The sequence below is a fragment of the Tenrec ecaudatus genome, chromosome 1, assembly GCF_050624435.1.
Source record: "Tenrec ecaudatus isolate mTenEca1 chromosome 1, mTenEca1.hap1, whole genome shotgun sequence".
NCBI classification, from domain to species: domain Eukaryota; kingdom Metazoa; phylum Chordata; class Mammalia; order Afrosoricida; family Tenrecidae; genus Tenrec; species Tenrec ecaudatus.
Genome location: NC_134530.1, coordinates 142776223 through 142800947, shown reverse-complemented (window position 1 = coordinate 142800947; position 24725 = coordinate 142776223). Strand labels below are relative to the sequence as shown.

At 46.8% G+C, this 24725-nt stretch overlaps 1 protein-coding gene across 1 annotated transcript in view; it reads right to left on the bottom strand.

The window, feature by feature from the left end:
• The window catches only part of EEIG2 (EEIG family member 2), a 70358-nt gene that overhangs the window by 10866 nt on the left and 34767 nt on the right, over window positions 1-24725 (bottom strand). Inside the window, exons 4-6 of the mRNA XM_075558867.1 lie at window positions 17155-17271; window positions 10006-10052; window positions 3098-3201 (exon numbers count right to left, since the gene is read on the bottom strand). Coding sequence (XP_075414982.1) covers window positions 3098-3201; window positions 10006-10052; window positions 17155-17271 — 268 coding nt within the window. The remainder of the gene's footprint in view (window positions 1-3097; window positions 3202-10005; window positions 10053-17154; window positions 17272-24725) is intronic.

The following is a 24725-nucleotide window of genomic DNA, read 5'->3' as shown; positions in this document are numbered from 1 at the left end:
AAAACAAAACAACAAAATGCAACTCGCTGCCATCAGTTCGCTTTGGTCGATGGGAGTCTGTGACAGGATCCTATCTACACCTGTACAAGGACATCGAGTTGACACAATTATTATTCAATTGTCTGTGCCAATCAATAAAGCTAGTGAGGACGAAATTGGGGACTGTATCAACTTCTTTGGTCTGGAGTTGATCAAACATCCAGCGAAGAGGCTGTTGATAATTGGTAACTACTGATAATTGGAATGAGAATGATGGTAACAAAGAGGAAGGGACAGGAGCTGGGAAATAAGGCCTTGGTAACAGAAACAAAGCTTTCTATTGCAATTTCACATGAAACTGAACGATAGAATCTTGTAGGACCAACAACTTCTTCATTGCAAGTACCTGTTTTCCACAACATTGATGGTGAGTATGTATGTGGACTTCTCCAGGTGGAATATATAGGGATAAAATAGACTTGGTCTATGAAAAAAGACTGTGGAGAAGCACAACATTAGAAGCCAAAACCAGGCCAGGGGCTGACAACGGAACAGACCATCAACCGCTCAGATGTAAGTGCAAGTCCACGAGAACCAAACCATGACCTTCCATATACCCCACTTGAATTGTGAGAACTGAACACCCATGACAGCAGACCGGAGGGCCTGTGGGGTGATATCAAGAACAACACACGTGAAGAAAGTAAAAGATCATGATGAAAACAGGAAAAGAAAAAGAAAAAAAGATCCAAGTTGATGCCAGAAGGGACCCTGAACCTTGCTTTTGATGGGAGGGCAGCTGAAAAGACGGAATCAAGTATTACGATGACATGTGCAGAGACGTCGAGTTACAAAACCAAACAAGAACACACTCAGCACATCTTAAGCTTATGAACACAAGAGAACATTCAAGCTTCAAGTTGCAATAGGAAAAGATTCTATGGACAAAATACTGAGTGGTGTCGGAAGTTTCAAAAAAAGCAAGGAATACACAGTCACTGTACAAAGGCAACTAGTTGACATTTAACCGCTTCAAGAGGTAGCATTTGACCAAGAGTCAAAGATATTGAAGGGAGAAGTCCGAGCTGCTCCGAAGGCATTGAGCCAAGAGAAGGACTCCAGGAACTGACAGACTACCAACTGAAGTGTTTCAATACGCTGACGAAGCACTGGAAGCGCTCACTCGACCATCTAAGTCAAGAAATGTGGAAGCCAGCCCCCTAGCCGACAGACTGGAAGAGATCCCCATGTGTGCCCATGCCAAAGAAATGTGGCCCAACAGAACGCACAAGCTACGGAATCCATGCGTAATACACACCATCAATGTCACAGGCAAGGACATTTTTGCTGAGATCACTCAACAATGGTTGCAGCGGTACATTGACAGGGGTAGCCCGAAACCCAGGCTGGATTCAGAAGAGGCTGGAGAACAAAGGATATCATTGCTGACGTCAGATGGCCCTTGGCTTAAAACAGAAGCCAAAAAAAAACAAAAAAAACAAACCAGAACGATTCTTACCTGTATGTCTTTACCACAAAGTAAATAAACTACAGACAGCCCTGAGAAGAATGGGAATTCCAAAACACTCCACTGTGTCCATGCACAACCTGTACATGGGTCAAGAGGCAGTTCAAACAAAGCAAGAGGCAAGTGGTTTAAAATCCGAAAGGGTGTGTGCCAGAGTTGTATCCTTTCCTCACTGTCATTCACCTGTAATTGACAGAAGAGTGCAGCATCAGGAAGGCTTAGTAACAACCTGTGACCTGCAGACCACGACACAACCTTGCTTGCTGAGAGGGAGGAGGGCTTGAAGCAATTGCCGATGAAGATCAAGGATGGCAGCCTTCAGTACTGGTGACACCTCAATGGACAGAAAACCCAAATCACAAACTGGACCAACGTGTGAACATCATGATAAAGAGAGAAAAGCCCAGCAGTGTCAGGATTTCACTGTACTTGGATCCACAATCAGCACGCATGGAAGCACGTGGGTAACCGCCGCGCAAGACCTCTCTGCAGTGTTAAAGAGCCAGGGCGTCCCCGGAGGATTAAGGGATGCCTGACCCTAAGCCATGCTATTTTGAATCGCCTTATAGGCAAATGAAAGTCAGACATGAAATAAGGAAGCACAGAAGGATTGATCTACTCGAATATGATGCTGGAGAAGAATACGGAAAAAACTACAAAAAACCTGTCTTGGAAGTACAGCCAGAATGCGCCTTGGAAGTGAGCCTTCATCTCCTGTACTTTGGACGCGAGGAACGAAGGTTTTCATCAGAGATCAGAATCACCCGTGGGGTTTCCTAAGCTGCCGTCTCTTACGGGAGGAGGCTCCAGTGGTGCTGGTGGGGGAGTCTGCATATTTTGGCTAGCAGCCAAGCACTCAACCATTGTGCCACAGGGGCTCCGGGAGAGATGGTTTGGAGGTACACACCACAGGAATCCAGGACTAAGTAGAAGGGTGTGGTAAAGTAAGGGTTCCCACGGGGGGATCTGGGCAGATGGTAACATCATTAACTGAGGAGGAAAATACAGGAGGGAAAGGAAGACTTGTTGGACATGCGGGCTTTAAGATGTCTGAAGATTCACATTTATATGATCCTTAAATCCACAACGACATTGCTCAGGGAGTGCAGGTTGACGGGACCAAACCCCGTGGATCACTAATACGTAAGAGCCGGGTGGAAAAGAAGAACCGGTTCTTCAAGAAGATAGACAATGTCAGAGAGGTAGGAAGCAGCCCAGGCAGAGAAAGCTTTGTGAAAACACAAATAATCACGTCAGACACCAACAGCCTGGCAATTGATGGCCAAGTGGAGCCGGGAAAATCCTGCAGCACTCACTGCGGCCCATGCACACAGTGCGGGGGGAGGGGGAAGGCGTGTAAGAATCCTGCAATGCTCAACTTTTAAAATTAGATCCCACTACTTTAAGCAAAATGAAGTACTGGCTTCAGAAAGCAATGCATAACTAAAACTCTTGTTCCTTACCAGTCTACTTCAAGTCACACACACACAGAATTTTTATCTAGAAGGGGCCTTAAGACTCTTCTAGAACATCAAGTTGCTCAAAATTCTGAAGAAAGAAGAAAGAGTAAACTTGCATATGCATTCATACCTGCTATTCCAAGATGGACTTTCAGGGTTTCTCCGCCTTTGCGATCTTCTTCCAGAGATTCGGATTCACCAGCAACAGGTATCGACGTTGATGTAGAAGGAGGCCTGTAAGCAGCATGGATCAAGATCACAACCTGGCTTACAAGTCGACCTGAGAGTCTGAAACTTTTTAGTGTGGGGAAGTGAAATTTCTTTTTTTAAAAATAATTTTGCTGGGGGCTTGTACAGCTCTTACCACAATCCACATAGCCAACCATTGTGTCAAGCACATTTGTACATTTGTTGCCATCATCATTTTCAAAACATTTTCTTTCTATGTGAGCCCTTGGTATCAGCTTATTTTTTACCCCACCCTCATGAACCCTTGATAATTTATAAATGATTATTTTTTCATATCTTACACTGTCCAATGTCTCCCTTCACCCACTTTTCTGCTGTCCGTCCCCCTGGGAGGGGGATCGGTTTCCCACATCTCCCCCCACCTTCCCTTCTTGGTACCGTTACTCTCGTTATTGGTCCTGAGGGGTTTGTGACATTTCTGAATATGGATCTTCTACCCAAGCCTCCAGCTTCCATCAAGTGACTCCCACCTGTGCACATCGGGCGTGTGGGACACCAAACAGGGGATCTGGCCAGTTTTCGTTATCCCCACCCCCCCTCGGCTGTAAGGACGAGCATCTCTGAAGAATCAGCGAAGCGAGAAACCCCAAGGATCTTGGAAGAGCATGTTCAAAAAAATCTGTCTGAAGTGTCTGAGGCCAGCTATATCCCAGATGGAGGCATGGAGCCTCAGAGGAGCCCCCCCGAGACTGTGGGGCTGGGGGGCAGTGACAGGTAGGCTGGCTTTCCGGCCCAGAGGCGGAGGCCAAGGGACTAGGGCTGAGAGGAGAAAGCAGAGCAAGGCGTGGCTTCCGGCTGAGGAGCTATCCTTCCACTTGCCGATTCTGACTCGGGGTCGCCTGTTAGCTTCCCCTGTAACTCCCCTTCACCACGTGTACTGTCTGTCGGTTCTGTGTTGTCTGTCGGTTCTGTGTGGCCATTGCAAGGAAGTATCGCACCCAGCACAGATGGAGCGGCAAGGGAGGAACCGTGGGTGTCGGAAGGGGTAACAAGGAAGGACCATGGTGGGGCGCCTGACCCTTGCCTCGTGGGCAGTGGGGAGGGCAGATGTGCGTGCCTCGTTGCAGTTGTTTACGGCAGTCTGGCTGGTTGGACAGTCGGAACACACCTCAGGAAGGCGCATGCTAACACTACCTTGAGGGGAAAAGCCACAAAAATCAACAGATGATATACGAGCATTCTCCACACTTGGCTAACGTTCACGAAAACCAAGTCTGAGTTCTAACACACATGCGTTTCTTAGCATAGGAGTTTTTTTTAAAATAAAACCCCTACACTTTAAGGTTGATAGTCCAGAGGAAAACCACCGGACTCTTCCTGGTGACGGGACATAAAATATGGGGGAAGCTGAAGACGACTCATTATGTGACAGAGTATCTCAATGGTGTCCTCCGGCCACTCGGGTTCTTAGGAGTACAGACAGCTAAGATTGCTATTAACCCGATTTAACTGAGATCATTTCCAGCCCCTACAAGCTGGTGCCATCAAGCTGGTGCAGAGCGACCCTGCATAGGGTTTCTGAGACTAAATCTGTACTGGAGCAGGCAGCCTCATCTTTCTGCGGAAGAGCAGCTGGTGGATTTGAGCTGCCGTCCTTTGGGTTCCTAGTCCAACACCTAATCCATAGTGCCACCAGGGCTCCTGAGTTCTAGTCCAGGATCGCCTAAATTCCAGAGTTGTAAATCCTACTGGGGCATTTAGAAACATTTGTCCTACAAGTCCATCTGTCATATAAGCACACACATCCAGTGTAGATCCCAGCTAAGCCCATATTCTTTGCCCAAACTTACTCTCATCTTGGAGTCTTTCTCTTCACGAGTGTATCACAACCTTGCGAAGCACCCACGCTCCAATCCTGGACATCGCCGGTGTTTCCTTCCAACTCATGTTTCCCTGTCCAAAGTCAGTTTCCAAATCCCAGATCCCCTTTGCTAACACCTTTCCTACCTTGCCTCCACCTCAACCTCCACGAACTAGCTCTGGTCTCTACACTTTCCTCCTGGACCCTGGGCCCTCTTCCCCAGTACCACGGCCACTGTGGTATTTGTGGGATGTGCATAGGAAACGCTGCCCTCTGATTTGAAATCCATCAAAAGCTCATTTGGGATGATGCTCAAGCTCCTGAGAAATAGCATCAAAGGCCCCTGACAGTCTGTCTGGCTTTGACCCACATTTTCAACACCCACCAGCTGTATTTTTAAATAATGTAAACAGCTGGGTGAAAACCAAAACACAACTTGGCAGTAAATATTCCACGAGAAACACTAATACTGAAAAATATACTTACAAAGAACAGACTCTCCAGTCCTCCTTGTTACTCACTGATGGGTGAATCACAGTGACATCTCCATTCTTGTCTTTTGAGCACCAGAAGAGGTCTGCCTGCCATCTCTCTCCCTCTCCCTTCTTTACGGCTGCCCAACCCTCTCAAACCCCAACGTTGGCTTCTTTCTTTTCTATCAGCCACCCCCCTCCAGCTCCACTCTCTTTCCTGTTCACTCTGACTCACAGAAACTATACTTGTAGAAATCCTAATTTCCCTGCTCTCTCTCTCTCTCTCTCTCTCACACACACACACCTAAAAACTCCCCACCTTTAATAATCCCAGCCATCTGTGCTGATTTAATACCGGGACAACTAAGTGTCAAACAGAAAAATAAACAAGCAAACTAACAAACCAGTGATGGATACTTGAGCAAATTCAGAACCGAACACCCATCAGGGTTTTCGGAGTCCTCCAGTCTTGTGAGCTAGGTTGTGGTCGAATAAAGTGTTACCGAATGCCCACCCACAGGTACCTAGTTTCATTTATCATGCATTTTGTTCTGAAAATGTTGCTGTGTCCCTTTTCAGAAATTGTCTAATATAGTTCAATCATAGCATGAAAGAGGTAGGACTACTTTGCTTTGGCTTCACAGTAATTAAGAACAATGACTTCCTAAGATGACTGCTACTACTTGGCATTTCTAAAAGTATTCTGTGCTCTGTCACATGGCCATACCCGGGTACATGCTGTAAAAACGTCCTTCCAGTCAGAGTCCGGCGAAGCCTTGCTTTTTGAGGATCACATCACCCCTACGTCTGCTTTTCCTCCCAATCCCCAAACTTTAAACATTGTGGATTGGGTGAAGGTTTATGGAACCAATTCAGTGTTCCCTGTAACAATTCATATGTGTTTTGTTTCCCATCAGTGACTGCAATCCCCACAATGTCCTCCTCTCGACTCTGCTGTCACAGCACAGCACAGCTCGGGTGTCTGCTGCAGCCCAAGGCAGGCCACTGTGGCACCCATGCATCCCTTGTCCTGCTCAGATGTCTACCTGCACTATGTAGGGCCGCTTGTCCTTTACAAGGTGCCCAGCTCCACTAGCAGCCTCCTGCCGGAGGCTCAGCTGTGCTCTGTGAATCAACTGTCCACGCTGCCATCCTGACTGCTCCCTCGGCCACGGGCCCCTTCTGTACTAGTGGCTCAGTGTCCAACTCCTTGCCCCTTACTCCAGCTCTCTCATTTGGATCTACGTGGTTTTCAGAACAGGGATCCAGGGTTCAAAAGATGTTCTTCCTCTTCTTACAATTCAGTTATCTTTTATTTTGTTCTTTTGATCACGAGATTCTTTTAAGATCTCTGAGAGACTGGCCAATTATGTAGGAAACTCTTTGTGGTTTCCCCAGTAGCATCATAAGCTTACCGATCCTTCAAGTCAGTGGTTCTCAACCTTCCTAATGCCGTGGCCCTGTAATACAGTTCCTCATGTTGTGGTGACGCCTAACCATAAAATTATTTTCATCGCTACTTCTTAACTGTAGTTTTGCTACTGCAATGAATTGGGCGACCCCTGTGAAAGGGTCATTCGATCCCCCAAAGGGGTCTCGACCCACAGGTTGAGAACCACCGCTAAGCAAATCATAAATCAGCCAATACTATTAGGTAGACTGCAAACATCTTAGATGGGCAGCACACTGCCCAATCCCCGTGAACTACCTTGGCTGACAGAAAACAAAAGCAATCTTGCAGACAGCTCAGGTGGATTAAAAATTGACCAATCCCTGCAAGCTGCCGACACAGACAGCAAACAGGCCCATCACTTGGCAGATTGTGGCCCAGCCAGAGATTGTGAGGGAACTACATGCCCAGCGCCAGAAAGGCTGCGGCAAAGACATGAATTACACCACGACCCTGTATCTGCTTACTTATGCCTCATTGCTCTGCTCCTTTGTGTATCAGAATTCTTCATAAACATTGTTTATCCTGTATCCATTTTTCTTTTTTTAAATTAATAAATCATTTTACTGGGGCTCCTTGTACATATTTAGCCATCATAATTTTCAAAACATTTTCCTCCTGCTTGAGCTCTTGGTATCAGCTTGTCTCTCTCGAGTTTTCCTAGACTCTTGTTTAGCCCACTTCAGTAGGCTTCATTCAGTCTAAGAGCATTTTCTATATGGCAAAACCCAAAGACCAGTCCTCGGTCCTCACCCGTGGCCTGTGTCGGCAGCATGTTACACAGGCAATTCCTCCCCTTCCCTTTGGTTTTCGGGGCAGCATCCCTTGGTTCTTGTTTTAACTCATGCATATTCATTGGCTGTTTTATCTCATGCATATTCATTGCCTATCTCGCCAACCTCTCTCTCACGCGGTGATCACGCGGTGAAGTTACTGTGGGCTTCTCCTTCTCTACCTATACTCATTCCGTGCCATTTCACCAAGTCGTCGGGCTTTAATCGCCATCGATGGGCTGATGGGCTCATGGTCTGAGCTTTTATATACACAGCCGGGGAAACCCCGTGGAAAGCCACACTGATAACCCAGCTGCCTACTTACCACATCTAGCGGGATGCTTAATAGAGACCTCAGACTCGGCATGTCCCAAACCTGCGCTCCCAACTTGTTCCTCTTGAGTCTTGTAGCTTTTTGTCCTCTCAAGCAATGTGACAGGGATGCTGTCACCTAGACACTCCTGTCTAAGGGGAGGGGTGGAGCCCAACCTGTCAGTCAGCCTGACGACACCTCCTTGGGAAATGGCCTTTCGTAGCTGAGAGACCAGGAGCAGAGATGATCTCTCCGTCAGAGCTGGATCCTTTGTCTGGTGTCTGGCTCGTCAATTTCCTGTTTACTCCCAGGAACTGCCAGCAGAGGGCCAATGGCAGAGCCATCCGGCGACCTCGGATTCATTTACCTCTGTATCCATCAGTCTGCATTTAGCCTCACCCCCCCCTTCATCCTGCTTCCTGTTTATCAGCATCCATAGCTACATGGATGCCAGCCTTGAACTACATGGGATTTGTCTACTTCTACAACTGCGGCAGCCATTTCTCCATGTAAATCTTTCTCTCTATAAACACATACAAGCTCACTGGTTTTCCTCCCTCCACACCCAACTTAACACACACTGGAAGCACATTCATTCAAGCCAAGATCCGTCATGCTCATCTGTATTTGTACCAGCCGGGTCCAAGGCACCATCATCCCTTTTGTGTATTACTGGAACAGTCTTAGGTTATTGGAATTCATCTCCCTAGTTGTCCCTGCCTCTTTTATTGTTCCCGTACATTGTCTCCTCTTTACTTAGCAGTCATACATTTTACTCTTCTGCTCAAAACTCTTCAGAAGCTTTCGAGTTGACTCAAGCATCCAAGTGTAAGTTCTAAGTAGAATGGCCAAAAGATTCTTCATCATCTGAACTTTATCTCCTCCCTCCCACCCTCTTCTTCTACTGCACTCTTGATACAATGGTCTCCTTGTGCCTATTCACACACACTAAGCTACTCCTCCCCAAGACCTTTGTCCTTGGGGTGGGGACCAAGGACCAGAAGACAAAGCAATGGCCTAGGCCGTTGAGGGTGTTAACTTGGGTGATTTGGAAGACAGAAGCCCACAGAGGGAAAAGATAAGTCAAGCAGTGGGCGAAGAGTAAACTATTGGGGTGATTGATTAGTAGTTTAAGCTGTTCTGAAATGCACACCCTCACCTAATTTACAATAACAAATTATTTAAAAAAGACTTTTGTCCTTATCCCCACTATCTTAAATACTAGCCACAGGGCTTGATTCTACCTCCTTCAGCTCTCTGCTCAATGTCAGCTGTCTTTCGTGATTGCTCCATGTCAAATGGCCACACTGTCCCCCAGCTGTGAGTCAGCAGAACTGACTTGACAGCAATGAGTACATTAAGAAGCCCTGGGGGGAAGTGGGACTTAAGCTGGTTCACCAATCACAAGGTTAGCAGTTTGAATTACACTTTTGGAAATTCAACGGAGTTCTACTCTGTCTTATAGGGTCACTAAGAGATGGATCTGACTTGGTGGCAGGAGGCTAGGTAACGGACCCTCTTACCAACGTGCTTTCTTTTTCTCCTAAACATGAATCTCCACTTTCCATATGTATTTGTTTGCTGGTCTGTGTACCTCCTAAGATAGATGCTCAAAGATGGAAAGCACGGTCTGCTTTGTTCACTGCTCTTTCTCTTGTGTCTTGAATGGGATCTAGCAGACAGTAAGGCGCTTAATAGGTCTACAGAAGCTAGAATAAATATCTTAATTTATGTCACTTCACTCCAAACGCAAAGATGGTAGAAGGTCCAGAGCTTAAATACCCCAGAGAAGTAAAAAGTCCATTTGGTAAAAGGCAACTTCTATAAGAGTCAGGTCAGCACCTCCGGAAAGGGAATATCCCCAGCATTGAACTGTAAAAATGAAAAAATGACCCCCCCCCCAAAAAAAAACCCAAAACTTTAAACAAGTAAATCACTATCACATTTTCTGAGACATAATCTATTTATTGGGCACTTACGTTTTAAAACATGGGTCACCAGACATCAGCTGCATGCTGATCAAAACCTGCACATGAGAAAAACAAGTATCGTGATTAAGAAAGGAGATCTGGAGGGAGGCCAGTTCTACAGGTCTCTGCACCGTCGGTTAGTGCCTAGTCCAGTTACGTTCTATTGAGAAAGCATTAGTGAAAAACCTATTGACACGGGTCTCTCCGATATCCTGCTGTGAACACAGATTAAAAACCCTGCTAGTGTGAAGAACCAGAGTGGAAAGATAGAAACAGAGACAAGTGCTTCCTTCACTGGGGACCATGCTGTGGGGGTGCGGGGTGCAGATCTGGGGTACCCATCTTCACTCCCGATTCCTCTGGTGCTTAGGATCCCCACATGTTTTCTTCCAGCTTCCCATTCCGACGCCTCGAGGGATGCCTGTCTCCAGCAGCACAGCGTTTCTGGCCTTTGCTCCAGTTACAGAATGGGGCTTATGACTTTTCTAATCCTTTCTGAAATGCTGCTACTCTTAATTGCTGGCCAGCTTTTAAGAGTCAGCTGCAGAGGGAAAAGGGAAGGCCACGTACAGACAGGGGAGGGCCGCCCAATATGACCAAGGCTAAAGAAGACACCGGGTGGTGCCCAAGCGTTCAGACAACACAGATGAATACTACCACACACACACAACCCTCTCACAGTGAACATGAATCTATGAGTGGGGACGCAGGCAGACGTGCAAGCCCAGCAGCTACAGGAAAGCAAACAGACTACACCCATGAACATAAACAGGTCTGACAGAGGATCATTCTACATATGCATTTGCTGCAAATACGAGTATACCCATGAAGAGATAACAGGAGGGCCAAGTATGCAAACTTCTTAGCTATGGTGGTTTGGGTTTGGGGGCTTACGACCACAGTACTGGGGGCATGTGGGTCAACACAACAGTTCACAAAGACAATGTTCTATATTCTACCACAGGGCATAGCCTCTGGAAACTTAAAAGCTACCAAGTGGCCAACTCAGATGCAACTATTGGTCTCTCATCACCTGGAGTAAAAGGTGAAGAAAATCAAAGACTGAAGGAAACAAATAGTCCAAAGGACAAATGGACCACTCGAACCACAACCTCCACTACCCAGAGACCAGAAGGACTAGTCAGTGCCCGACCATACTCCCTGCAACTCCGATCAGAACCACAGAAGGTCTTAGACAGAATGGGAGAAAAATGTAGAACAAAATTCAACACTGTAAAAAATGACCAGACTGTGGTGTGACAGAGACTGGTAGAACTCTGAAATCATACTCTTAGACACCTTTCAAACCTGGACCTGCACCCCCCTCCAAGAATCAATCCCCTTTCAGCCAACACCAGACAGACCTATAAAGTGAACAGTCACACGCCTGAAGAATCACCTCCTCGGAACAATGAACCATATGCAACCAACGGAGCAGCACTGGCCCAGAGAGGGACCCGGGGAGGAAGGGGACAAGGAGTGCTCTGTGTGACGGAGGGAATCACCACTATATGATGGATCCAAATGCGTGCAATGGCTGAATGGAAAACCAAGTTGCTCTGTAACTTTCGCAAAATGAGAGGAAGAAGAAAAAAAAGGACCAGTATAAGATTTTATTAAGTTCCTATGGAAAAAATGGTAGCAGTAACAATTTGAAATTTTATTATGTGTCAGGCACGAGCCAAGTGTTTCATGTGAAATATTTTAATCTTCAGTAATCCTTTGAGATAAGAGATACTACCATATTAAGCCCAGGGAGATTACATGGCATTTTCCAGATTGGCCAACTAGTAGAGATAGGGTGGAGCTGGGATCTGAACCTAGGCCTGAATAACATCAAAGTATTCATATTACTGTATGTTTTTCAGATAATAGCTGGCATATATTATATAACTTCATTTTATTCTTATGCTTCCATTACTACGCTTTTCTTCATTTTAACTTCCAATTTATCAAGCGCCTTATTCTTGTGTGCTAGCTTCTCCATGAGCTCTTCTTTTTGTAAAACCCTACAATCTGTGAATGTTCCAAGGAGGAGGTGGAAACGGCACATAAAGTTTTAAAACTTTTGTAGTAAAGTGGGCTAGAAGATGGAATGGTGGCCGGAAGGAAATGCCAAGTTTTGGTTTTGTTTGGTTTTTCCCCAAATGGGAGCTAACAAAGCTGTTTATATGCTGATGAGGATGGTTCATTAAGGGAGAGATGATTAGGAAGGGACAAAGGTCTTGGTTAGGTAAATTCTGGATTCTAGAACTCAAGAATTGATTTCTCAGAGGAACACTTCATCCGTTGTATAGAACAGGGCTGAAGAGGCAGGTAGGATCCTAAATCCTACAGCAATAAGACGAGAGAGTTTAATGGCTTCCTTTTTCTCTATCAACAACCATGCAAGGATGTTGGCTGAGAGTGAGAATAGGTTGAGATATTTAAGAATGAAAAGTATGTAGAGAATTGGGTGAGCGGTAGACTCCCAGTGCTACATATCATGCTGAATCGTCTGTGAACCTGGAGTGAATTTTCTCTAAATCAGTCAACTGATCATAACCTCTTAAATTCTATGGTAGTGTTCTTCGTTTTGTAACTAAGACCTCTAGGCCCACAGAGCACAAGGTCATGAGAACAGGTAGCAATGAAGTGGGACATTATGGGGAATAGTAAGTGGTGTTACCACCGTTTCCACTCCTTGATGCCTGGATCTGGTTAGATGCAGCACTATATATTGGATGCTGGTATAGAGTATCTAAGGTCTCTAGAAGAACATCACCCCAATCCTGAAAGGTACTGCAACCTAGTTGATGCTATAGTTTTGTCTTTAAAAAGCTATTCCACTGTTTTGTCAAGTTAGCTGCTTTAGGATGATGGATAACCAGTAAGACCAGTGAGTTCCATGAGTCCGGGCCCATTGCTGTTTGCTGTGAATGCCTTAATTCAAGGCAATGCTGTGTGGATTGGCTGATAGTGGACATGGCATTCTTTAAGTTCATGGATGGTAGTTCTGATGGAAGCAATGCCGGCAGGGAAGGCAAATATATATCTAAAGTGTGTATTCGAAGTGTGCCAGACAGGGTTCTGTAGAGAGACAAAACCAGATTGCTAATAATTTTATATATATTTATACAGATAGATATATAACACAAGAAATGAACAGTTAAATTATAAAGCAGTACAAATGGTTCAGTGTAGCTCACTCCCGTGAGAGTTGTGAGACACTGGCAGTCCTTCAAGTCTTGAGGGCCGCCAGGTTGTCCTCTATAGAGAGATTCAGGCTATTCTGGACCAGGCAGCAAACAGCAAAGGCAGGTCACCAACAGTCAGCGAGGTCACCAACAGCCAGTCAGGTCACCAACAGTCAGCCAGGTCACCAACTGTCAGTCCCCAGCTCAAGAGATGTAAATTCCAATAGTGTGGTGAAGCAGGTCTTGAAGGAACCTCAAACTACAGCGACACAGTCCACAGGTTAGGTGTTCCACAGGTAGTGTAGCTTGCAAACTGTGGCACAGAACAAGCAAGGCAGCTGCACACTGGTCCGATGATCAAAGAGCAAGAGACAAGAAAGGCGAGGCTCACCAAGCCATTTATCTGTCTGCCCTTCAATTAACCCCACATGTGTTTATCGGCCAGGCTGGCACAATAAACGAACTTCCTTGCCCAGCATGAACAAAATGCTGTCCTTTTAATGAAGAAAGTGGTCCAAAGTAATCACCCTGCTACCAGGTTGCTGGCTGATTATCTCTAATAACAGTGCCACATCAGTACCACTGATTTTGGATCAGACCCCGTGCTGGTTTCTGTTGCTGGCAGATGGGGCAGTCAGGAGAGGCAGGAACAAAGTCTGGGCTGCTAAGCCTATACATAACCTCTAACCTTCCAGCATGGTCCCTTTGTTCATGAGCCTCTGGGGCAATGACAGGAGTGTCTGGGGAAAGAAATGACTGGCATCCACCAAATGTGTCATCTTTTGCACTTGATTGTTAAAATCTTCCACTGCGGAGGTGACTCTTTGGGCATTCAGACACAAGCAACTTTATTTCTTTGGCTCATTCAGAGCAGTCTGTCCCATATGTCTTTCCCCATCCATACCTCCTTGTTAATCCATTCCCAATCAAGTCCAATCAATTTTCCAATCCAAGTCCTTAACCATCTAGCCCACTGTCCACAGCCCATGAACCAGTATGGAATCAAACATTTGGCCATTTCACCTACCAAGAAAAATACACAAGCCGAGCAGACACCCTGCTTAAAGTTCTGTTCTGCTCAAAGGTAGAACCATGACCTTGCTGAGTTGTCACATAACCTCAGCCATCACAGTGGTGACCAGTCAAGTGGTGTGCTCAGGGTGTCAGTGAGGTTTCCCTCACTACTGTTGTGGTAGTTAGAAGATTATATGTCAACTTGAAGATGTATCAAAGTGTAGGGGTGAAATCCAACCTGTCACTCAGGTCATAGCCTGATGATGCTTCCTTGGGGGATGTGGCCTTCTTTTAAGAAGAATCTAGAAACTTTCCTCTCTCTTTCTCTCTGCCCCTCTGCCTTCCTACCTACCGGAATTCTGCCTGCCTCCGGCAAGGGCCCCACGTGGCCACTGGACTCTGAGAGCCGTTGGTGCTTTGCTGGGTTTCCACGGACCTTGGACCCACAGGACTGCACCCTTTACTGGCCTGTGATCTTCCCGCCTTCTGCATCACCTTTCGGGATTATCAGTTTGCAGCCCCAAGCGTCTGAAGAGGGCCTTGGCTTGCAGCGGACTGGAGTTGGACTGGGAGGAGATGCTTTCTTTTGATGTGAGATGACTTGTTGATAGAAAGCTTTGTAATCCATAGATGAATGTCATTAATTTTGTTTCTCAATGGGCCTAGACAACTGTCCATAAGGAAGGTTCCAGAAATGGGTGATTGTAGCGACTGAAGTACTGCAGCTGGCCACTTCCAAGTGGTGCCTACAGACCACTGCAGAACTGTCTGTGCCCTAGGCTGGATTTTCTCTCAGTCAACTGGTCAGGCGGAACTTCCCATGAGCTGTGGTGAAGACTAGGAGAATGGCAATGCGGGGACCATGATATGTGGGCCACTTCTTCATGAAACTTACCGGTGCCTTCAGGTCCAGCTCGTGCCCGATGTCATATACACACCACGTCCCCCTAACGATGGAGAGCTGCTGTGTGTCTTAGTCTTTAGGATTCTGTCCGTCAGACAACACCCAGTGGATGATGGGAAACTCGGGCTGCATAGTGACTTGGTGGCCCATGGTGAGGAGTTCAGTTTCTACTAACGCCCAGTAACAAGCCAAAGCGGCTTCTCAAGAGTAGTTCCCTACAAAGAGTGGCCAAGCTTTGCTCCCAAATACTTAGGATCTGCGCTCCGATTCACCAATGTGAGCCTGCCAAACCTTCCAGATAGCATCCCCAACTCCTGGAATGCCTCCCACAGCAGCCTGGATGTGCTGCAGAACTTGGTCTTGTCCTGGATCCTATCCTTCTCAAACTAGCAGCTTTTTGAATCAGTTGATTAACAGATCAGAATAGAAAGCTCAAATGGAAGCAACAAAGCCCACATGGAAGAAGCACACCAACCTGTGCGATCATGAGGTGTCGAAGGGATCAGGTATCAGGCATCAAAGAACAAAAAAATCCTATCATTGTGCATGGGGGGGAGTGCAGAGTGGAGACCCAAAGCCCATCTGTAGGCAACTGGACATCCCCTTAAGGGAGGGTCTTGGGGATGAGACGAGCCAGTCAGGGGGCAGTGCAGCAACGATGAAACATACAACTTTCCTCTAGTTTCTAAATGCTTCCTCCCCACCTACTATCATGATCAATTCTACCATACAAATTTGGCTAGACGAGAGGATGTACACTGGTACAGATAGGAACTGGAAACAGGGAATCTGGGACGGATGATCCCTTCAGGACCAGTGGTAAGAGTGGCGATACCAGGAGGGTGGAGGGAGGGTGGGTTGGAAAGGGAGAAACAATTACAAGGATCTACATAGAACTTCCTCCCTGGGGGATGGACAACAGAAAAGTGGGTAAAGGGAGACGTTGAACAGGGCAAGATATGACAAAATAGTAATTTACAAATTATCAAGGGAGGGAGTGAGGGAAGGGAGGGGAAAAATGAGGACCTGATGCCTGGGGCTTAGGTAGAGAGCAAATGTTTTGAGAATGATGAGGGCAATGAATGTACAAATGTGCTTTACATGTATGAATTGTGATAAGAGTTGTATGATCCCCCAATAAAATGATTTTTTAAAAAAGCACAAATGAAGGATATATGAACTATTAGTGATGATGTTTTATGTATTTTTATTGCCATCTCATGGTACTGATGAGCAGTCCCTCTTCACTACTGAAGGCAGAGTTATCAGTGCCTTGAAGATTGGCCAGACTTGAGAATTAATTTAAAAAGACTCACAATTTTGTTCCTCTAGAAACATCTCACAGTACCAACTGCCTTCGACTGGTTCTCTTGAGGTATAAAACCAGTGGAATATATGTATGTGTGTGTGTATAAAGGTGTGTGCATATGTAAATATAAATGCAGAGATTTATTTCAGGGAAATGGCTCACACAATCATAGAGGTCAGCAAGTTCCAAATCCACACGTCAGGCATCAAACTGGAGGCTTTTCCTGACTCACGTGGTGGCCCCCAAATTGGCAGGTCAGAAAGCGGGCTACTGGTTCACATTCCAAGAACCAGAGATCAGAAGATGATGATTCAGGTGTAGGGTCAAGGTTTGCCAAACTATACCTATATTTTGGATATTGGCCAGATCCACAAGGATCTACTTTAAACTTCTGATACACTGTATATACTCGAGTATAAATCAACCCGAATATCAGCCGAGGCACCGAATTTTACCCCAAAAACTGCATTAAAAATATGTTGAAAAGCTTGGCTTATACACGATTATATACGGTGACTGGCTGCTCATATCAGATCAAGAAAATGGAGAGTGATTACATAATAACTCGCAAACCACTGAGAATCATGACCTAGCCAACTTGTCACGTACCCTCAGCCATCACAGAAGTGACCAGTCCAGTGGTGTGGTCAGTTTATGATCGTTGTGATGATTCATTCTTCCCCTGACAGCGTATGGTTATGCGTATCTAAGGTAGAGTCTCAACTGTTACCATGTAAATTTTGAAATGTGCTTACTTTAAGAATGGAGTTATCTTGTCTTGTATTTTTGGTATCATAGCCTTCCAGTAGACAGCGGCGCGTGGTGTTCCCTGATCCAGCAAACTCTGCCAGGTTTAGATCTGCAAAGCCCAGCTATGAAAAGAAAGAGAATTATATTAATAGAGTATCTACTAGGCTTCTCTCCTATTCTCCTTAAAATAAACACTCAGCCTATGCCCGACTGCAGCCTTCTCAAACTTCAGTCATTTGCCAATTGTAACAGTACTTGCTTCAACAGTGGCCTTTAAACTGCTTTGAGTAACGCTTTATTAACCTCTTCTACTCTTAAAGAAACAGGATCTTTAAAATCACAGACTTTATGCATTAAATCTATTTCTCTATACACATTAAAAACAAAACTATTAAAATAAAAATGACACGTATGTCTTAATTAAAAAAAACACACACACCCAAATGATTTTTGGTAACAGCGGTGCTCAACACCCTTTAAGACACCAGCAAAACAATCAGCTGACAACTTGCACCCAGACAGAGAAAGCCAATCAATCTCCTCTCCCTCTTGTGGTTTCGCTCTGTGCCCGCTAAGCACTGATGACCGCAGACAGCTCTAGGTTATAACGTTCTCTTTCTCCACCCAAGAACATCACCATCGAGGTGAATCACATGCCTTCCTTGGAAGAAGCCTCTTCCCGTCCCCAGCCTTCCACATCTGCCATGGTGGTTACCTCTGAAGTGAATCCCTCTTTACTGAATCTCCTTTCTTCCTTTCCCACATCGTTGTCCCATGCCAACCCTTCCTGCTGCTGCCCAGAGGTTCAGCCCAAGCCTGTTCCCCCCCTTATTCCCATTTGGGTTTGGTCCCAATCTTCTGCAACTACCACATACTCCCAGGGGCCTGCCTCTGGTGTCGCTCAATCCTGTTTCTCATTTGAAGTGGTAAAACAAATCAACCCCGTGATATCATTGTCTTTTGAACAAACTAAGTCTACTCTACATGACCAGTCTTTTACTACAAGGAAAAATATAGTGCATGTGCAGTTAATTAAGCACATCCCTCCGAGTATCTAATAACATACACAGTAAATTCCAAAGCCTACTATGATTTTAAGTCACCTGGTTTAAGGTTTTAAAGCACACGGTGGGCACATAAATTGAAGATTTTAATTGCAGGTTGGGATATTGTTTAAGTAACCTTTAACAGGTCGTAAAGAATAAGAACTTAAGAGGTGAGTTGTAGAGTCCCAAGTGCTGGATGCAGGAAGGCAGGCACTATCCAGTCACAGGCAACAGCACTCGGGTCCCCTGCCTGTCTTTGGAGTCCAGAATCGGCGGCCAGAAGAAAACACTGCATGTGTCTGGGGCGAAACCACATCCAGTGAGCGCGTGAGACTTACATATCAATTAGACCACCCATCATTAACAATGCCTGTTCCACACCATCTTTCTCCGAAACTCCAACAACTTCTTTTCCATCCTCGCTCTTGGTTGATGACCCGTTTCATTCAGAAAACTATTACAATCCAAGGAACACTTGCGCAAGCTCCTGTTGCCATATCCACTCACTCATGGCATACACGCCTCTCTCCCACGAATTTGCCTTCCCACTGACAGCATGACAACATAATGGCTGTGCTCCTACCTGAGGTCACCTGCTCTCCTTCAGGTGTCTCAAGTTCATTGACACCAGCCATTCTCCCCCCCCCCCCCCAACTTTTCACTGTTAATTGAGTAAAGGTTTTCTGAGCAGATCAGTTTTCCAATCCGTAGTTCATACACTTTGCTTCAACACACCGATTCAGTTTTCCAATCCGTAGTTCATACACGTTGCTTCAACACACCGATGCAAGTCCCACATCATGTGCCCCTCCTCTTCCGTTTCTACTCCTCCCTCTTTTCTAACCTTCTGAACTTTGTTCTTGTTAAGTGCTGCCCACCCCTCGATCTCCAATGGCTGAGTATTTCAGGTGTGCACCCCCTCATGGTGTTGTTATTCCCCACACAGACCTACTGTGTGGCTGAAAACTGATCTATGGAGGTGAGTTCAATTCTAGCCTTTGAAGGGTGACGGGCTCCAGGAGTTTCTATCCCACCAGCCATCCTGGTCTCTTTTATGATTTGAGTTCTGTTCCGCATTTGCTCCCACGCCATGTTTGGCCGTCTAATGTGACCGCTCTCAGACGGTTGATTCTGGGAGCTAGGCACTATGGAGTTCTTAGTCTTAGGATCCTAGAGACTGATGCTCACGTTGTCATTCATCCACGGGCTAAGTATCTCCATCTGCCTTCGATCTGTGTCACTTTTTACTTTGGACATCTGAAGTTCTCCCATTAACTGGATTAATTTCCATCAGTACACAAACATGCTGGGTTTTCTCCCATCTTATCGAACAAAAGAAGGTACCACCTTTCTGTCACAACACCAACACGTGCTATAAATCCTAGCCTCTATACCTGTGGCTAGAATCCCATCTGGGAAGGACTTTTGTTGCACCAGTGAAGCCGTGTTAGTGTAAAAACTCAAAAGCAAGCCTACTGTGAGTCTAAGCATGTCTGAAATCAACTTCTTTTGGGAAATAAAGGAAGCGTTAGGGGAGATGGTCGCCATCCACACAATGCTGGTCAGGGTGCAGACGCTGAAGGCAGACACGGGCCTCCCCTCTCCGAGCTGACAGGCGGAGAAAGTCAGTGCTGTAAATTCAGACTTCTGGGAAGAGCTGTGAGAAAATACAGTTCTGTTCGATAAAGCCACCGCTTGCTGTAATTCTGTTATAGCGGCTTCAGTAAGAACTAACCCACACACTTTATTCCCTCACAACTCCCTCCTGGCGACTCTTTCTGCACGCCTCTACAGCCAAACTCCTGGAAACAGTTTATGCTGTCTGCAAATCCCGTTTTCTGACTGCCTGGACAACTGCACTTCCCTCGCCTCTGCTCCTTACTTCCTCTGCGAGCCACAACACCGGATTTCTAAAAGGACCAAGCCCACCTCAAAGCCCTTAACAGCTACTGTTCCAACCGGGACACTGTCTCAGGTCTTGTAGCTTCCTCTCACTTCATTCAGGCCTCTGCTGAAATGTCGTCTCTCGAAAGGAGCCTTCTCAGCCCTCACTGATACGCCCCATCTCCCCATTCTTCTCCTTTGCAGGCTGTCACCCTCTGTCCCCTTTCTTGCTGTATATTCCTCCTTAGTAGTTTTCACCGCATCACGTCGCATCACATGCATATTTCTTCCACTTAGTTTCTGTTGGCCCCCTGGCCCTGTGACAGTTGTCTGCCTCGTTCCCTGCTGCATGACCAGCACGCAGAACAGTGACAGGAGCACACCTGGTAAGCAATGAATATATATTTGCTAAATAAAACCAACCACTCCTGGAACGCCTATGTTAGTGTCACTAAGCATAGTACAAAAAGAAAAGAAAATACTAATTTGGTCTTGGTTAAGAAAGCCTATCAAAAGGTGGGGCATTTCATGGGATGCTTTGGCCCAAAGGCTAACCAAAGCACACATTCAACATTTCCACCAGGTCCTGTTCAACAATGCCGGCAGATTTGAACAGGGCAAGTAAGGGCTCTGTCTCCAAGGAGCTGACATTCTTCTATAAAGGCACCTCAGAAGGCAGCTGTAGTGCTGTCCTAACTAATGTTCTCTAGCTGACCTCTCTGGGTTCGAATTTCCATCGCAATGGGTCCACAGTCCTTACAAAGTTCATGATTAAAGGCTGGCTTTTTGTTGTTGTTCTTTTAAATGACTAATTACTGTTAACAGGTGTAATGCCGGTGAGAAATGCTCAGGTTTGAGTTGTTTATCAGGACATGTTACCAAGTTCTTTCAGGTCTGCTAATAAATGTCCCAAGGGGCGTACCACTCCACCGTGAGCCTCAACGTGGAGGCATCCATGTCAAGCTCTGTGGGTCAGCAAACCCAGCTCCCTGAATTAAGGGCCCAGAGGCACCCCACTCCTGCAAGCCTCAACCTGAAGGAACTCAGCTCCGTAGCATGGGCCAGCAAGCCCGATTTCCTCAGTTAAGTGCCCAGAGGGACCTCACTCCGCAAGCCAGCTTCCTGCACAGAAGCACTCGGCTTTACTTGCTCCGGAGGTTGGGAAGTCTGTCTCTCTGTTGCTCTGGCCCCTGCCCCTGCTATTCTTCTGAAGCTACAGCTGTCTTCTGGATCCAGGAAGGACTTACTCCATCCTGGCTCTCGCTGGTAATGAGATCCTTTCCCCCTATGTCTCAGAAGGCCCCGTGTACACTCAGCTGGATGGCACTGCAGGGAATTCTGTTCACAATGACTCACAGGTGAATTCCATCAGCATCTTCCCCCACCTTCTTACCAGACCCATGCAGGGAATGGTTGTTTGATGTGAGTCATAGACGTTGGCTAGAAAAACCACGCTAAATAATTCACTGTCCCCACAATTGCTTCTGAAAATGGCAAATATACATAAATACAAGGAAGTTTTAAATGTTTGTGGAAAATGGAATGAAAAGATAAGGGCTTTTCCCATGAACTTTTGAAGCCCCTTGTACTGGACCTATCTGTGGTCTATATCACTTTACTCAGCACATAAATTTGAACATCTGCATTCTAGGTAACATTAGGCACAGGAAGCACAGAAATGAAATCCACCTTCTACTCTCAAGGTGCTTGCTGCTTCGTAGGGGAATTGAGAACAGAAAGCAGCTTTCTGTCACGCAGAGGATGGGAACTGTGGCAGTGGAAAGCGTGATCACAAGGGAGAGGACAAGAACATTTTGGAGTGGAAAAGGATGACTCAGCTGAGTCTGCAATGATCTGTGAGTTGACAGGCCAGGAAGAGGAAGGATGGAGGACATGGCAGAGCACAGCCAGTCACACGGCAAGGTGGCTAAAATAGCCTGGGATGCTTTCGGGAGTTTATGAAGGCAGGCAGGCAGGCAGGCAGGCAGGCAGGCAGGCAGGCAGGCAGGCAGGCAGGCAGACAGGCAGAGAGAGAGAGAGAGAGAGAGAAAGAAGAGAAGAGAAGAGAAGAGAAGAGAAGAGAAGAGGAGAGAGAGGGAGAGGAGAGAGGGGAGAGAGAGAGGGGGAGAGAGAGAGAGGGAGAGGGGAGAGGAGAGAGGAAAGAGAGAGGGGGAGAGAGAGAGGAGAGAGAGAGGGGGGAGAGAAAGAGGGAGAGGAGAGAGGGGCGGAGAGAGAGAGAGAGAAGAGAGAGGGGGGAGAGAGAGGGAGAGAGAGAGAGTATACACAGAATTCAGTGGAAGATAGGTTCTGCACATCAAGATGGGTCTTACAGGCTAGGTTTAAAAATGCTCCTTTTCTTTATCAGGCAATGGAGAGTGCCGAAGGACCAATTTTAAAAGCAAGATCCCTCTGGCAGTCACATGCAGGGTAGACTGGAAGTCGGTAACGGCAGGGGCGTGGGGATTACATGGGAGGCCAGTGTGGGGTTTTAAAGAGAAAGGACGACAGCATTGTGCACACTAGGTCTCATGTGGTCTCGGAAGAGGAAGGAGGACAGGCAGAGTAGACTACTCACATCTTGAAGAGCCCTGATTCGATTCAGGTGTTGAGGTGAAATCGGCACAATGCATTTCGAATCTACGGTTTTACGTTCATCCCAATTCTGGCACTGACTTCATTTGCACGCAGTACTTTCCCCCCATCTACGCAGAGCGAGGCAACTCAGTCCTTCACGCTGCCAAGTCTGCCTAAGACCTTCGAAACTAGCCACGAACTCAAGAGCCCCAATGACACCCTCATTTGTGACCCGCTGGCTTCAAATGCGGGCATTCCTTCTACTCCCTCAGGATATTAGCCATAGGACCGGGGATCACCAGGACTCCTCACTTCTGATGGACTGGTCCTGCTGCACCTTGAGTTTGATAGCCCGCCAGACGGACTCGGTGCCTGCAAACACAGTGTCCTGAGAGCCAAAGGATACAGGTGAAGAGATAGATGGATAAAGGTGAAGCCTGGCGGGCGCCCAATGTGGAGAGTCTAGGTGCCCCCCAGGTACATGCTATCCTTCCCAACACTGACGTCTGTCACCAAGCAGGAGCAGCACCACGGGGTTCCTGTGCGCAGAGCCTTTACCACAGGCTCAGTAGGTAGGAAAGACTGGCCGGAGCCAGCCCTTCTTCCTCTCCCGAGCAAGTTGCTACCCAAGGTGGGCCTTTTGGGCATGCTTATTGGGCATGCTTAGCCTCTACCTGAGTCGCCTCATTAGCCTAACATGCCAGCCAGAGCTGCAAACCGGAACCCTAACAGGTAACAGACATTGTAACCAGAGGGGGGAATTCGAAGTTTTAGAGGTTATCTCTCAGAACCAAGGGCAAAGACCATGCTTTGTTGTTGTTGTTGTTGTTGCATAAAGTTGATTGTAAATGCCCCAGGTGCCCACTTCCCTTGACTCGTCCATGTGTACAAAAGGGGTGACCCAAGCCCGCCCTCAAAGTTAACTGGCTATTAGTATAAACCAACCAGGGCACTCCACTCCTGCTGACCACAGCGGGGTCAGGGGTGGGCATGTGATCCCATTCCAGCCAAAGACAAGTTCAGAGGAATCAGCTGAGGGCCATCAAAGAGAACTTTTCTTACTTAAAAAAAAATCCCACAGGGGGAGAAAGCTCTAGTTCATTTTATGTGCTAACTAGCCTGGAGCAACCAGCTACTTGGGGACTGAACACAGGCGAAGCAATCCAAGGGCAAAGTCAACACAGAGAGAGTGGCCGGCCCGAAAGGGAAACACAGCATGGGTTCTTGACGCTGAGTCAGTGGATGAAATAATCTTAATGCACCACTAGTGCGTAGCTAGGTGGCTTATACGTTGGAAAGACTCTCCAGCGGTGGGGCTTTTCTGTTATTTATGGGAAAGAACATTCTGGTGGACCCGCGACCCACTGGAATGGCTTTAGGGAATTAGGTTTATGGGCTTAAACCCGTGCACAGTCCCTGGATCAGGTAACTGGATGAAGGACAATACCACTCGCAGAGATGGTGACAAAACCAGAATAGAGGAGGTGGAAGGCACCACGGGGGACAGTGGGGTCAGTGCGGGGCTGCTAACCAGCCGGTCTGGGGTTGGCCCCGTCAGCTCCTCCACAGGGGAAAGGGAAGGGAGCTCTGGGAACCCTACGGCCCAGTGCTATGTGTCTGAGAGAGTTGCTGAGTCAGAATCAATTCTATGAGCTCCGGTAGTGTTCCATCACTTACACTGTCTAGTCAGCAAAAGAATGAGTATATTCACTAGCAATTCCATAGAGCCGGTTATTGTGACGAGTCTTGGTGGTGAAATGGTTAAACACTCGGCCGCTGAAGGAAAGGTTGGCAGTTCAAATCTACCCAGGGGTTCTGTGGGAGCCCAGGTTGAAGTCTAGTTCTCCGGGTGGGTCAGAACTACAGCCTAGAAAACCCTCTGGGCAGTTCTACTCTGTCCATTAGGGTAATCCTCCACAGCACCACCGACAGTAGTGCAACAAAGGGCAGTAATGAGCACGTGTGTTTGAAGCGTGTTAAGGAGCCCTGGTGGTCCAGTGGTTTACGAGTTGGGATTCTTATCATCAGGTCGGCAGTTTGAAACCACTAGTCAGCTCCGAAGGAGAAATATG